This window comes from Engystomops pustulosus, chromosome 5 (assembly GCF_040894005.1).
Source record: "Engystomops pustulosus chromosome 5, aEngPut4.maternal, whole genome shotgun sequence".
Taxonomy (NCBI): domain Eukaryota; kingdom Metazoa; phylum Chordata; class Amphibia; order Anura; family Leptodactylidae; genus Engystomops; species Engystomops pustulosus.
This window is the reverse complement of record NC_092415.1, coordinates 197,153,285-197,170,357: the sequence shown is the minus strand read 5'-3', so window position 1 is coordinate 197,170,357 and position 17,073 is coordinate 197,153,285. Positions and strand designations below refer to the sequence as shown.

General features: G+C 40.9%; 1 protein-coding gene across 2 annotated transcripts in view; it reads right to left on the bottom strand.

Annotated features, from left to right (window-relative positions):
* The window catches only part of CDK14 (cyclin dependent kinase 14), a 317,114-nt gene extending 300,041 nt beyond the window's left edge, over nucleotides 1-17,073 (bottom strand). For both annotated transcript variants that reach the window (XM_072154286.1, XM_072154287.1), the window contains exon 1: nucleotides 16,449-17,073. In XM_072154286.1, the coding sequence (XP_072010387.1) occupies nucleotides 16,449-16,539 (91 nt within the window). In that variant the 5' untranslated portion in view covers nucleotides 16,540-17,073. The remainder of the gene's footprint in view (nucleotides 1-16,448) is intronic.

The following is a 17,073-nucleotide window of genomic DNA, read 5'->3' as shown; positions in this document are numbered from 1 at the left end:
GACAATTTTTTTTCTTTTGCCCCAGTGACAATTGGAGTTTCAAAATTTTTGGTGTAATTGGACCAAGAATTATCAATAAAACTTCATTACAGGCATCTTACAGCTGATCATTGCAGTCTGGGACTATAGTAACATCCAGAGAGCTTCACCAGAGGTCACAGTGGGCAGAGGGGTCCGTCTGTAACTATGGGTTGTCTGTAAGTCGGGTGTCCTTAAGTAGGGGACCGCCTGTATAAATAAAGAATTATGAATCTAACAGTCTACAGGGTCCCAACACTAGAAACTCCACAGATAAAATGATCCAACACTGGAAGCTACAGAGAGAAGACAGAAGCGGTAAACAGCTCCATTCTCTGTGTTGTGGCCAAGTTGTGTTACTGCAACCCACTGGTACTGGTTGTGTCATCAAGTTCTCATCTGCCGTACAGGGCCCCCGGCTGTCAGCAGTGTTATGGGGGGGGGGGGAGATGAGGGAAGGATGGTCAATTTGTATCTTCGCACTTTCATACAAGGGAAGGGGGAGCAGACACTACCGAAATACAGATCAGCACAGGTAATGTGTCTGGGGTCACTCCGAGGTGACACTTGGAGTGAAATCCGGGACAGAGGCGAAACTTCATTAACCGCACTCGTAAACTTGGTGTCGCCGGATTTATGGGACTCATTTTTGTGTGACCTGCCGAAATTACGACCCTGACGAAAAAGGTCCCTACAGAGGTAACGCGTCTACTAGACACAAAGCATGAAGAAGGATACCAAACAACAAAAGGAAAAATTTATCAAAAATTTGGGAAAACAAATACACAACCAAAAAAATAGTAAGTTAACCCCTTGTGGTTCCTGTTGGACACAAATCCCATTGAAAATCTTAGAGGAAAAGCTTTAGAGCCTTGCAGCACTGGGGACCTGGGTTGCTAATCCCACCCAGGTCAACAAAAAGAGTTTGTATGTTCCCTCCCTGTTTGCGTAGGTTTCCTTCGGGTCCTCTGATTTCCTCCCACACTCCAAAACATACTGGTAGGTTGAATAGATAGGGAGCCCCATTGGGGACAAGGACTGATATGACAATCTCTGTGCAGCGCTGTGTAATCTGTGTGCGCTATATAAATAAAGTATATTATTATTAACCCATTACTTGCTGGGGGGTTCACATATGTCAATTTACCTTTGGTTTCTTAAATTAAAAAAAGTCCTGAAACTTGTGACTCTTCATGTGTAGACAGACAGATAGATAGGAGATACAGTAGATATAAAAAAAAGATAGATAGATAGAAAGGTATGAGATAGATGAATAGATTCATATATACGAGATAGATATAAAAAACAATACATATTAGACAAAAGATACGAAAAATATGAGATAGACGGGTATTAAAATATATGTACAGTATATCCTGCTTTAGAAAAAAAAAACCTGAATAAATTTTAATTATTTAATTTTGTTAGCTTTTCTTTATTTTATATATTTTTTAAATTGTTGACCATATACAGTAATTTCTTTATTCTCTGCTATCCCTATATTTATGTGTCTCAATACTTCTTTACTCTGCATCAAGAATGAGGAGTCCACAGAATTGTTGATGATAATCCATACTATAAGATAATACAGAATATGATGAATGAAACCCATCACATTGCTATAAAGCGTTTCGCGTGTTCGCAGTCTGGGCTCCCGTGTCAGCGGAGGACACTGCGCCAGAGTCTTGGCTGCTGCCGCCTGTAGGGCCTGAACATTTTGGCAGCGAGTCTTTGGCACCTGATCCTCCTCACATTTTCCAAAATGTAAATCTAGAGGAGCGGCGTTTGCATCACTCATTCAGCCTTAAAGGACCTGGATGGGATCCTCCTTCGCTCCTTACAAGGCAAGAAAAGGCATCGAAATCCTTTAGATTTGCATTGCTGAGAATCCTGTTCTGTCTCATTGATGACACTGCTGGAATTTCCTCCCCGAATTTAGAGAATTTTCCAAGACCCCTGGAACGGTGACAGCACTTACTCGGCCTAGTTAGCATATGATGAAGAGCCAAGCTAAATAATGACAGGATTGTGTCCACGCAGGGAAGGGGGCGCCTGAAGGACCCGGAGAAAGGTTATAAATGGCCCCCAGATCACTGCGGCCCATAGGACACACAGGACATTTTGGAATGCGGCAGCCACTTAACCTTCTCACCCCCATCTTCCCAAAGCCTCTGGGGTTCTACGTTAGGTAGAGGAGCCATCTGCTCAGCACACAGCTTCACTATAGTCATGCCGAAAATAATAATCAGCCATTGTTCCTGCTATATAAACACACAAAGCCAACACATATGAAAACCGAACCGGTACTACGAGCAGAATAGAAGATGTAACACAAACATATCTAGGACTTTCCTAGAAGGGGGGGGGGGGGGTCACATATTTACAATGATGTATCAAATCCACCAAACTTTGGAACTCTTCACCCAGAATATTAAAAAAAATGTAAGAATTTTTCAAAAATCAGCTTTTCTTGTGTATGTATGGAGAATCTATGGAGACGTATGTGTTGTCAGGGTTACAGACTACAAACAAATCTTCTGTGCGGTCAGATCCTGCAGTCATACTAACTTTCATTGGTTTCCTACCACAGAAGTGACCTAAAGCCCACTACATTGGGAATAGGCCAGAAATGGTTGATAACGTGGAACATTAGAATGTGCATCCGACACAAAGATATTAACATAATATAATAGCTTTATGTTATATACTAATATTTAGGAGGTTTCATGCAAAATTAAGCCTCAATTTGGGCTGAGCTGCACCCGGAAGCCTACTCTCTATGAAAGGGGTACACCTATTGTTATCTGGTCTCCTGGAAACCTTCCAATAATTCTGCACATACACCCCTAAGCTACTGGGAAAAAGACTCTAGTTGCCTCAAAACTGGGTTGTCTTCTGACAGACCACTGGAGTCCAACACAAGAGTCCATCTGAGGATCCTCTGATATTCTGGTTGATTAGTTCAACCAAAGGTTCTCTTGTGATGACTCTTCTTTGCCAACACTCGTACTAGACACCTGTAGGCAGTGCTAGACTGGCCAGCTAGGGGATCCTCTGGTCTAACCCAATACTGGACCGGACCCCAGAGTTACAGTAGTGGACAACCCAATATGGACGGTACTAGGGTCTATTTGCCTTGGTTGAATGCTAGTGGACCCCAAGATGATTTTATCTGATGGGCCCAAGAAATCCAAGGATACTCCATTGAGCCAAGGGTCTAAGCCAATATTGGACCCCAGAGTTGCAGTAGTAGGCTACTCAATATGGAGACTACTAGGATCCATTTCTGAGAAGTGGGAAATAATTTTATTTGATGGGCCCAAGGAACCAGAAGATCCTCCAGTGGGCCTAGTGTCTAAGCCAGTACTGAAGTTCCAGTAGTAGGCTACTCAATACGGAGGCTACTAAAGATGGTGGGTACCTAAGATAATTTTATCTGGTTGCCCCAAGGAACCAAAACATCCTCCAGTGAGCCCAGGGTCTAAGCCAATGTTGGACCCCAGAGTTCTAGTAATAGGCTACCTAAGAGGGAGGCATACTCAGGTGAAGGATGGGGGGCCCAAGCAACCCTGCCCCGCCACTGCTTAAAGGTCAGAGATTTTGGGCCAAGCATTCAGAAATAGTGACTTCTGGCTCTCGGTCTAGTGGCTTAGGTCTGTAGTCCATAGATGGTCCTAAAATCAAGCTTTATATATCAAGAGAGAAGGAGTAGATCTATAATTTTGGGTATGGGGCCTACAACTTTCTGAAAAATAGACATCTATAACTCACAATTTTGGGGCACATTTTGAAACTGGTACAAAAGAAGGACAGCTGTGTCATGTTGTACAAGTTACACAAGCAGCAAGGTTTGTGCAATGAGGTATCCAAGTACGTCAGCAACATCCTCCCCTGTGTGTCCGTGCCGCCCCCCTGACAAGCTGGAAGTAATCCGCTCACATTCTTCTTATCATATGTTTCTCATGTTTTTGTTAAAACAAGCAGGTGCGGAACATGTGTCAATGACCGCGGGGTCTACAGCGTGTGGAGTAAACAGTGGAGCGCGGCTTGTATGGAGTATACACAAGGCTATGGTACAGAAAAGCAATGATGGGTGGTAGGAGGCGCTACAGGGTCGGTAAAGTGTAGACAGAAGAAATTGGACTACACTGGATGTTTCAAATGCATGGAAAATAACCGGTGTGAATAATCATAAAAGAATTCCAAAAAATGTTATACAAATATTGCATTAAAAAGTTATATAATCAGATGCAACTATAGCCATGTACAGGCAGTCCCCAGGTTACATGCAGGTTTGTTCCTACAGGAAATCTACCATCAAATAGCATGATAAACCAGGGACACTTACTCATAGATCCCAGCACTGTGACTGTGGTAATCTTCTTATATTTGTTATACATGGCTTCCTTCCTTCTAAAATCAACTTTTATAATTATGCTAATGAGCCAGAAGGGCTCTGGAGACATTACTAGAGTTCTTTCATGCTGTAGCTTCACAGGTTGTTACACTGTGCGGGAGCACTTCCCCAGTGCCACGGGTGCAGGGGATGACAGTATAACAGCCCGTGAAGCTGTTAACACTATCCCTATAGCACTTCTCACTCATTAGCATAATTATAAAAGTTGATTTTAGAAGGAAAAAGGTAATTGATAACAAGTATAAGATTACCACAGTCACACTGCCTGGATCTATGGGCAAGTGTCCCTGGTTTATCATGATGGATTTTGATGGAAGATTTCCTTTAAAGGCCATCTACCACCAGGATGAAGGACTGTATGCAAATGAGCCCTACGGGCTCCAGTCTCAATATATGTTAATGGGGCCTGGAGCCCCTCATACAGTCTTTCATCCTGGTGGTAGATGTCCTTTAAGTTGAACTTGTATGTAAGTCGGAACAGGTATATTTCGTAAGTTTAACTTCATACAAAGTTAAGTCCGGGTGACAATAAGATTTTCAAAAATTTGGGATGCAAGGGGAACAAGGATTATTAACTAAGCATAATTTCAGAAACTTTGGATAGATCTTATGTTGCCCATTGCAACCTGAGGATAAAGTTCAGTAAATTATTAGCATCCAGAGACCATCACTAGAGGTTACAGTGGGCATAGAGGGCAATTTGTAACTAGGGGTTGTCTATACAGATTACATTAAATAAAGATTGTTCTCTAAATGTCAGGAGTAGCTTAAAAGAAACAGGTTATATGCTGGATGACGCCCCCTGTTCCATCACAGCAGCTCCAGTTCCTGATGCATCGGATTATGGTGGATCGGAAGTGCTGACGTTATGTACATTGCACACATGATGGCTGAACCAATAGCTGACCTCAGTGGTATCTCATAATGGCCAGCAGGTGATCACTCAGCGGACAGCTTAGCAATGACATGTACAAGGATTATGAGATCCGCACAGAGACCAGAGCAGGAAGAGGAAGAGGAAAAAGACGAGGAAGAGGAAAAAGACGAGGAAGAGGAAAAAGACGAGGAAGAGGAAAAAGACGAGGAAGAGGAAAAAGACGAGGAAGAGGAAAAAGACGAGGAAGAGGAAAAAGACGAGGAAGAGGAAAAAGACGAGGAAGAGGAAAAAGACGAGGAAGAGGAAAAAGACGAGGAAGAGGAAAAAGACGAGGAAGAGGAAAAAGACGAGGAAGAGGAAAAAGACGAGGAAGAAGAAAGAGACGAGGAAGAAGAAAGAGACGAGAAAGAGGAAGAGGAAAAAGACGAGGAAGAGGAAGAGGAAGAAGAAGAGGAAAAGGAAAAAGAAAAAGAAGAGGAAAAAGAAGGAAGAAGGAGGAGGAGGAGGAGAAGGAGAAGAAGGAGAGGAAGAGAAGGAAGAAGAGGAAGCAGATGAAAAAAAGGGTGAAAATATTTGCAGATGTAGTAAGTGAGACTATATATGAATAATAAATCCGCTCTAGCCACAAGAATGTCACCCAGGTGCTGTCCGATGTGATGTGTAGGCTGCGACGGTGTGAGGTGTTGATAGATCGAAGATGATGGACACTTTTTCCCTGAGGATGCATGGAAAAGTGCTGCTTACAGAATATTTTCTGTACAAATTTGGATTCATATGTGCACACAAAAAAACCCTCTGAAAATATTCAATTTTATTTAAATTTATTGAAATTTTTTATTACATTTTTTTAATATGTTAATTTTACAATAATTTTAAATAGATTTTAGATTAATTTTACTTATATTTGTATTACATTGTATTTTTATTTTAGATTTTCAATGTACAGGTATATACTAAATCCCATTATCTAAAATTTTTGTATATATTTTAACTTCACCGTGTAAGAAACATGTAAGATTTAAATAACAACTAAAATACAATTTAAAAAATGTAAACAAAGTATGAAATATTGGCAAATCTGTTACTGTTGAGACAAAGAGATGAGGTGTAGATGACGGGTCACAGGGCCCCAGCTGTCGGGTGGAAGAGCCCTACGAGTTTTTAATGCTTTATGGTGGCTGGTGGTCTGGTTGCTGCTACTGTAGCAGATGTAATACTGAAATTCAATATTAATATTATATTCTCTATGGATACAGCTTGGGGCAACAAAATATCACCAGCAGAAAGGCAAGAAAAAAGGGAAAAAAAAAAAAAAAAAAAAAAAAAAAAAAAAAAAAATCGATACAAAAATAGTAGAGGAGGTTCTACTATTATCTGGATTTCTGAAATCACTTTTGTTGGAATCTGCAATGATTTTATAAGCAACAAATGTATAACCAAAAGTGTAATTCAAAAGTGATATAAATAGCATAAAAATAAAAAAAATACTACAACATTTTTTGCACTATTGGGCCAAAAAGGAGCAAACCGCCTGCAGCAACTTTTTGCAGCCAGAATTTTGGACAGGATAAAAGGTCGCCATTGGGGGTGCGACACTTTGGACACCCCAATAGTCGTATATGACATGTAGCTGATTTCAGTAAGAGACCCTGCAGATAAATCCCCTATAGGACGTCTAATTACCCCTAGTGGTGCTTGCAGGTAACTAGAATATGATCATTTAAAGGGGATTTCCTTCTTCAATCATATCATATGATACATGTCCCATAAAGCTTAAAGCTTCCTCAGTCGTCTCATTGAACTCTTTTATTAGTGAGGGAGACAGGTCCCAAAGGACCCATATGTATCTGTCACTAGATTTTACCCCACCAAATTGCTAGCCCCCTCAGGTAGGGGATGAAATGTCCTCTTTAGAATTTCCTCCTTTAAGTGAAATCTTGCTAGTTAATCCATAAAAATCTCATCCAAAGCCATGTGAAAATGAGCAGAGAAGAGTCATATTTGCCAGAGAGGATTCAATGGGGGACATTTATTAAAACTGGCGTAGAAGACCTGAAATATCCGCAATTACTTGCAAAACGCAACAGTGTATGATTAATCTCCCACCAATATCTTTGATTCTGTAGATCATAAAACCACAAGCCTCACACAATGAAAAGATGTGTTAATCTGACACCAGGAGGTGCAGTAAGATTGAACCTCCAACTGCAGCCTCTAAAAGTGACTCATCTCAGGCAAAATATGACTCATTTGCATACAGCTGTGGGAGAGGTTTTTTTTTTTTCTAATAGGAAATGGGAGAAATTTTGCATAAAAGAGGGAATTTTAGAAAGGATATGTCTTACCCTACCTGAGGGGGCTAGTAATTTAATGGGGTGAAATCTGTTGACAGGCATCTCCTGTGGATATCCAAGACTGGACTTCCTCTTTAATGCTAAAACTAACCGGTAGAAGCCTCATACTGCCAATGCCTCCATTATAGACCCATTACAGTGCTGGTCTTCCTCCATAGTTGTAGCAATAATTCCCAGTTGAGTGTCTCTTTAAGTAATGGCTGGAAGAAGTTTGCTCAGTGAAGCTGATCAAAGCTGGAACTCGACTTCGGATCCCAATCCTTGGCTCACCAGGGATGGAGATGAACAGCTGCCTGCGTCTATAATGCCACTTATCGGCGGGAGAAACAATCGGAAAAAAAAATCCAGCCAAGACTCCTCTGTAGAGCTCCCAATATTTACACAGCTCCGCAGCTCCGTCTGGGTGGTAATTCCGGATGATTGATAACTTGGCTTGGAATCTTTGAATTCTGCCTTAGTCCTGTGCCGGCAGATTATAATACACTATATGTATAGAACATGTATTTTTAAAGACTTTCGCCCACCCCCAAAAAAATCGAAATAAAATGTTTCAATTTACAAAACCAAACAACCCCTTTAAGTCGTGACACTGCCTTTAATCATGGCCGTATGCTGTAACACATGAATCATTTTTGTTTTTACATTTCAGTGTTTGACTGTGGTTCTTGAGTCAAAACATGAGTGAAAAACATTTTCCCAAAAACTTCACACCATCTTTGCCCAAAAAAAAATATATGAAAAGGATTAGTTCAGCACAGGAATATATTGAAGCGACTGTCACCAGATTTTACCCCACCAAATTATTTGTCCCCTCCTTTCTAGAATTCCCACTTTTATGTGAAATCTGTACCTATAAAAAAAAAAAAATGCTGTGTAAATGAGCAGAGAAGAGTCATATTTTGCCTGAGATGACTCAAGTTAAGAGACTCACTTCAGGCGCCCCTAAATTTGGTTCTATAGTACATAGAAACATGCAGCTGGTGTCATTTTAAAGCTAAGAATCTCATCTTTCTCATCACATCAGGATTCTGGTTATGTGATCTACAGAGCCGAAGATACTAACACTGACATCAAGGCTGCTTTTATAACAGCAAAATATGGCTGAATCTTTGAATCTGAATTAAAGATACAAGTTTTTGTCCCTATGGTGATACAGACGCCCTGTCGCTCTTGGACTGGCAGCCATAAAATAGATGCAATAATAATGTCCAAGTGACATTTGTCCAGAACAAACCCAAAACAGAAAAGATAAAGCCCACAATTTCCTGTGCTCTCTACTGCCTCACGGACATGGACAAGGCCAATGGATTCCAGACGCGTCTTGTATTCTAGAGATACTGAACCGCAACACCAAAATCAGATCATTTGATTGGTCACTTCAATTTCGCCACTTTTAATCTCCATTACTAATTATACACCCAGATCCGTTGCGGTTAAAGGGACGTGGAAATTGAAAATATGAACTTTCGTCATCTGTGCTGGCAGATCCTTAGAGAGATAAGGAGACAGCTGACGATGTGCCAGCAAAGGGTTAACCCAAGCTGTATCATCTTACCAATGAGCGTCCCTGCCCGCACGCCGCGCCAGCTGGTGTTTAATACCCCCACCATCTTTATATCAGAATCGATCCAGTGCTGCACATTTGTAAGGGCGATCACGCTGCAAGGCTACAGGACAATGACAGGGATAATCGGCACTTACATGGGACTGCAGCTTTTATATCATAGTGTTATGGTAACAGAACAACTAAGAGGCGGGTAAAAGTATAACTGATACATTGTAACAAACTATAACGACTAGTATCTTAATGATGCAATTAGGGTACATGCTGTGCCTTTAAGGAAACCATCTCAAGGTATTATTCTCGTGTAAGGAAATAAAACTGCACTAATCTTGTCCCCAGGTTGTGTTTGATATTTCAGTACAGCCACCTGGACCTATGTGGTGCAATTTCAGTAAAGAAAAACAACCATTTTTCTAAACCTGGACAACCCCTTTAAGAAATGTTGGCCATTGTGAATAAAACCTTGTGTACATATATAACTTAAAGGAAATCTACCACCAGGATAAAGAATTGTAAACCAAGCACACTGACATACTGGTGAGTGCCCCCTCTGGCAGGTTCAGCTTTTCTTTTAGCTTCTTAGGACCTTGTTTTTACAATAAAAAGCTTTCACAAATTATGCAAATGACCCTCCGGGGCCATAGATGTCAATAGAGCTTGGAGCCCCGAAGGCTCAGCTGCATAATTTTTAAAACCTCTTTTTCTTAACCCCTTAACGCTCTGCGCCGTAGCTCTACGGCGCAGAGGTATAAGGGATGTATGAAGAGGGCTCACGGGCTGAGTCCTCTTCATACAAAGGTGGGGGTTTTTGCATAATGCATAAAACCCCCACCGCTAATAACCGCGGTCGGTGCTAGCACCGATCGCGGCTATTAACTCCCCCGTTGCCGCCGGCAAAGTCGCCGGCGGCATTCAAAAGACGGCGGCGCGCGGGCGCCGCCATCTTTTTTTCGATCGCCAGGCCCCCGAACGTCATCGGGGGGCGGCGATCGGTTGCCATGGTAGCCTCGTGTCTTCTTTTGACACAAGGCTATCTGGCAGCTGCAGATTCGTTACAATGAGCCAGTGGCTCATTGTAATGAATGTGCTGCAAAAATGCCATATATTGCAATACAGAAGTATTGCAGTATATTGTAGCAGCGATCTGACCATCTAGGGTTAATGTACCCTAGATGGGCTAAAAGATAGTGAAAAAAAAAGAAAAAAAAAAGTTTAAAAAATAAAAAAAATTAATAAAATATTAAAAGTTCAAATCACCCCCCTTTCCCTAGAACGGATATAAAACATAATAAACAGTAAAAATCACAAACATATTAGGTATCGCCGCGTCCCAAAATGCCCGATCAAAATATAAAAACGGTTACAGGCGGCGGTGACCTCCGAGGCGGGAAATGGCGCCCAAATGTCCGAAATGCGACTTTTACACCTTTTTACATAACATAAAAAATGAAATAAAAAATGATCAAAATGTCGCACAGACCTCAAAATGGTAGCAATGAAAACGTTGCCTCATTTTGCAAAAAATGACCCCTCACACATCTCCGTGCGCCAAAGTATGAAAAAGTTATTAGCGTCAGAAGATGGCAAAAAAAATTTTTTCGTTTAATTTTTGAAAATGTATTAAAACACAATAAAACCTATATAAATTTGGTATCACCGCGATCGCACCGAACCAAAGAATAAATTAGGCGTGTTATTTGAAGCGAAGAGTGAAAGTCGTAAAAACTGAGCCCACAAGAATGTGACGCACGTGCGTTTTTTTTTCAATTTTTCCACATTTGGAATTTTTTTTCAGCTTCGCAGTACACGGCATGTTAAAATAAATAACATTACGGGAAAGTAAAATTTGTTACGCACAAAATAAGCCCTCACACAGGTCTGTACACGGAAAAATGAAAAAGTTATGGATTTTTGAAGTTGGAGAGCGAGAAATGAGCCGAAAAACCCTCCGTCCTTAAGGGGTTAAAAAACAAAGGCATACAAAGCTACAAGAAGAGCAGCTTCTGTCGGAGTGGGCACACACCAGTATGTCAGTGAGCTTGGTTTACAATCCTTCATCCTGGTGGTAGATTTCCTGTAATACAACATTTCTCCCCGCTCAGCTCCGACAGAGTTCCGCATCTTTTTAGTGGTGCATCTAAGTGCTACAGCTGGCGTCAAAATTCGAAAGTTAAATCCCAAGCGCAGTTCGAATCAGTTGGACAGTCCGACGGCACGAAATGCCACTTTTTATACCCAAATTTAATCATCTCTGTGTAATACATGTAGATGACTTTCTCAATATTGGTCTAAATTAAAAACTTTTTCCATTGTTCCTCATAGAAAGCAATCACAGAGAAGGTTTTATTTCTTAAAATACTCTGGTAATGTGAAAGCTGCGCTATGATTGGTTGCCTCATGCAACAAAAAAAAAGTACTAAGCCGCAGTAAGGAAACCTATCTCTACATTTACATCCCTACATTTGTTATAATCACCAATCACAGAGCAGCTTCTGTTTCATTATGTGCTCTGGTAAAATGGAAGCTGAGCTGTGATTTGTTGCGTCATGCAACAACACAGTTACTAGGCCCAAGTTTAGAAACCTGTCCTTGTTGTCCATCACAGCCAACCAATCACAGCACACCTTACATTTTGAAAAAAACTGTTACCAAACCCTTATTGATGGCTACAGGCTGCAAAAAAAATCACTAGGCCTCAGTCTAAATGGAGACCTGTTTTTGTTTTCCCATGACAACCAATCACAATGAAGCGTTCATTTTACCAGAACCTTTCTAGAAATATAAGCAGAGATTGGATTGGTTATTATGGGAAACAAGGCCAGCTTTTCTTTTAGAGATTTCATAAATGAGGCCTAGTGACTTTTTTGTCAATAAAACCTTATAACACCTTTAATTTCTTAACTTCTATGTAAAATGTAAGCTGTACTGATTACTATGGACAACAAAGACACTTTTTCTTTCAGACAATTTTATATATAAGGCCTATCAACATGGCGCAACCAATCACAGCGCAGCTTTCATTTCAACAGAACACTTTACCAAATTTAACCTGTGGTGTGATTGGTTGCTGTGGCAATGTGTGTCAATTTTTACAATTTTCCACATCTCTGCTTGCTGTCAGTGAATGATTCAAAGTACCTGATTGACTGACAAAGTATCTTTATGCAAACCTCTATTTGCAATGCCACAACGTAGGAAGAACTTGTGGCAATTTGCATAAAAGTGGTTGTTTACATTTTTTGTAGCTTTCCAGGGAGGGGCTACAAATTATTTCTATACAGATTTCCCAACAGTGGCAAATCTTCAGAGACAAAAATTTTTTACAAATTTGACGTAAAAAGGGGGTTTGTGCAAAGACTACCGTAAAATATGGGATTTTAAGGATCGGATCATTTTTAACTAGAAGTTGGCAAGTATGTACAAAGTCTAAGAGTATATCCACTCGCTGACAGCAGGCAGAGCTCTTGAAATACACGAAGAACCAAAATATATCCGAAATGTACCGATTTATCAAGCATTCTCAATGCTTGAAACCAAGAGAATACAAAGCCAGCGCCGGAGCGACAGAAGTGGACTGCAGAGCTTACAATCTACAAGAGAAAGGCCGGTGACCACATAGGGGGCACTTGGCTTTGTACGCTGAAGTGCAATCGTTTGCTTGGCAGTGATCATCACAACCACCGCAAACCAATGTATTGTTTAGAGATGTAGCAGAGCCGAGTTTCTTATTTAGTGAAAACTTTATGTTCAGCCACAACAACCGCCACACTACTACCGTAAGTCTGACAAACTCAACTCCTCTGCATTGGTCCAGAGATTACAGTTATAATACGGATTTGTGAAACTAAACAAATCTTGAAGGGGGCTAATTAGCGTTGGTGACACTGACCCCACGCCCGCTGACAAGCAATTGTGTTAGTGGTACCCAAAGATGTCAGATGGGGAAGCGGTGTAAAATGCATACAGGATGGGCGCCAACAATGGCGACTTACTTTGTCGCCCCTGACAACTAGATAAGATGCATTTACATACAAGCCAGCTGCAATGTCTGTGAGATGTAGCAGAGCTGAATTTGTATCTTCTCTATGCAATAGGTTTATCTTCAGCCCTGTGGGAAGTAACTAATGACTGAAAGACATACACAGCCTGCTATGCAACACATCCAAGTCACAGCTGCTGCAGAACCTCATATTAATGATATTATTCAAAAGACATTTTTTAAAAAAAGCTAAACCTATTGAATATTTTTTGATTTACTGACTTACAGTCTTGTTATAGAAGGTGGTCAGGTATGTCCCACAGCTGCTGCAGAACCTCTCATCAGAATATTTATTGAATTGTATTATTTTTTTTTTATTTTTATAAGAAAGCTACTTTTTGGTTGATCAATTCTGACAATAGGGTCCCATGTGATCCTTTGAAAGGGGTAAATCGCAATGTTTGTACCATCCCCAATTTACAATATCAGTGGCCAGTGGGTTACAATCTTTTTGTGAATGTTAATTTAATATGGGGTCAAATGGGCGGCACGGTGGCTGAGTGAGTAGCACTTCTGCCTTGCAGCGCTGGGGTCCTGGGTTTCAATCCCACCCAGGTCAACATCTGCAAAGAGTTTGTATGTTCTCTCCGTGATTGCGTGGGTTTCCTCCGGGTCCTCCGGTTTCCTCCCACACTTCAAAACATACTGGTAGGTTGATTAGATTGTGAGCCCCATTGGGGACAGGGACTGATGTGACAAGCTCTGTGCAGCGCTGCGGAATCTGTGTGCGCTATATAAATAAAGAATTATTATTATGACCACAACTTCAGGCTGGATTCCTCCACAGTGTGAACAATGGCTGAAGGCCATGCACTAAGGATGAAAAGAAAACTTTCCAGGCTCTGGGTTATTCTAGTATGTACCAGTTCACACAGGAAGTGGTAAAACAAGGAATTTCTTCAGATATGAAGTCACCAGAGAGATATCTCATGAAACACAATGCGGAAAAACACTGGAATGGCCAATGATCTACCAACATATCCAAATGCAGATCTACTATATGTACAGATGAAGCAGAGCTGAGAGTGTAACAAGCCACAATAATGGGATTGTTAGACATTATACTGGTGAAGCAGAGGGGAGGTTGTCATGTGTGTACATAAAGGAGATGTGGTCATTAATATGTAGTCAATATGCAGATGCAGCAGAGCCGAATTTGTTGATGAAGCTTGGAAGAAATTGTCATGTCAAGCTAATAACAAGATGAGTTCTGTATAAAGCACGTCAATATACTGAATAATAATTATTAATATACTGAATCAGCAGAGATGAGTTTGTCACTAAGGCAGATAATAGATATAGCCAAGATTTATATTCAAAATGCAAAGCTAATCAGGTTATATACAGGCGGAGCAGGGATGAGTTTGTCTTGTATACAAATAAAGTGGAGGTAATTGGTTGTGTGTGGTCAATATGCAGGTTTAGCAGGGCTAATCTGGTTCTAGGTGGACTAGATGCAGAAGCAGCAGATGTGAGCTTGTCATCTGTGACAAATCTGCAGATGACATATGTGGGCAATATACAAGAACAGCAGATAAGAGTTTGTTATGTATACAAATAAAGCACTGCTCAACTGGTCATATGTGTTAGCTATACAGATGAAGCAGAGTTAATCTTGTTGTATATGGACTACAGGGGGTTGAGATTATTAGTTATTCAGATGAAGCAGGGCTAAACAGGTCCAACACAGGAGCAGCAGAGATGAAATTGTCATATGTTCTCTACTTGTATGTAGTGGAACTAAACTGCATCACATGTGGTCATAATACAGGAACAGTAGAGTTGAGCTTGTCATACATACAGATAAAGCAAAATTTATCTCGTCACACATGTTCTAGAGCAGAGCCAATGGAGCCAGACTATATACAGGAATAGTAGAGATGAGCTTGTCAAATGTATAATCAAAACAAAGCTAAACTGGTCTGTATGTGTTGTATGTATGCAGATGGAGCAGAAGAAATCTGATAATATGTGGAATAGTAGATGAGCTTGTCCTATGGGCAAAGAACACAGTCCAGACATAACAGTAGATTTTATATATGAAGATGATGCAGTGCTGAGCATGTCACACAGGAGCAGCAGAGATAAACTTGCTGAAAAAAGCAGAACTGCATCACATGTGGCCACAATGCAGAAGCAGCAGAGATGAGCTTGTCATATAACCAGATATGTCAAAACTTAACTAATCATACATGAGCAGTTACTATGCAGTTGAAGTATCTGTGTTGCATATGCAGATGTAGCAGAGCTAGCTTGGTTGTGCAACTATTAGCTTGTGGTCACAATGCAGGAGCACAAACATAATCTTGTCATCTATCATCTATGGACAAAATGCAAATTACATATTAAGCTCTGCTACATCTCAATCCACTTCCATTGACCAGATGTTGGATATGCAGATGTAGTAGGGCTGAGATGGGTTTGTCATCTATGAATGGAATCCAAAGGACATATTCAGCTCTGCTTCATCTCACGCTATAGCCATTGACCATATTTTGGATATGCAGATGTAGCAGTTTAACTAGTTCTATGTCACAATTCAGAAGCAGCAGAGATGATCTTGTCATCTATGGATTAAATGTAGACAACATATTAGGCTCAGCTACATTTCAAGCTATAGCCATTGAACATATTTCAGATATGCAGATGTAGCAGAGCTCATTTGTTTCCATGAGCAAATATGAGCTTGTCACATGTGCTCACAATTCAGACGCAGCAGAGATGATCTTGTCATCTGTGGACTAAATGCAGATGACACAGTCAGCACAGCTACATCTCAAGCTATAGCCATTGACTATATGTTTGATATGCAGATATAGCAGGGCTAATCTGGTTGTATGTGCAAAAATGAGCTTCTCACACTCCAGAAGCAGCAGAGATGATCTTGTCATCTATGGACTAAATGCAGATGACACAGTCAGCACAGCTACATCTCAAGCTATGTTTGATATGCATATATAGCAGTGCTAATCTGGTTGTATGTGCAAATATTAGCTTATCACACTCCAGAAGCAGCATAGATGAGTTTGACATCTATGGACTAAATGCGGATGACATATTCAGCTCTGCTACATGGACCACATGTTTATGTCTCCAGTGTTCAGCCACATCTGCTCCACATCCCAAAGACTTCCACAAACTTCTTCCCCAAACCCCAAAAGAAGCTGCAGACCACTTACCTATCCTGCTGAAGCTCTCAGACAAAGTTCTCCTCAACTTTTTCATCTTGCTGAGCTTCTGTGCAGGCTGAGGTTCAATCATATCACACATCTAGATTGTAAGCTCCTGGTCCCAAAACGTATCCCTCCCAAAAAAAGCGATGAATCCAATCCCAGATACAATGTAGCAGCCTTGTCTCCTATCACCTTGGATCAGCAGTGAGTTCACGTTTGAGTCTGTACCCAGAGGACCTGACTCATTTTATTTGGATTAAAATAAAATAAAAAATAAACAAAAAAAATAAACAAAAATACAAAAATAAATAATAAAAATTGGAAAAAATATTACAAAAAAATATTGCCAGCCAGCAGCAGCCTATGCAGATCCAGGGAAGTGGATGAGGAGTTTGGAAGTGGGGAATGATCAGGATGCAGGGAAGCCCTGGTGGACATGCAGCAGCTTTGGTTGGTCCTTCTGCAGCTTGTTATCCAGCCCAGTCCTGTGTGTGAGCTCTGATCTGTCCCTCCCCTGGCTTCGTCATTGTACTGTTTATGTCCTTAGCAGGCTGATGAGGCACATCCAGGATGGAGCTTTAGCAGAGCAGGGGTTTTGCTTTGTGGTTTCAGTGGCAGCAGCTGTAGCCAT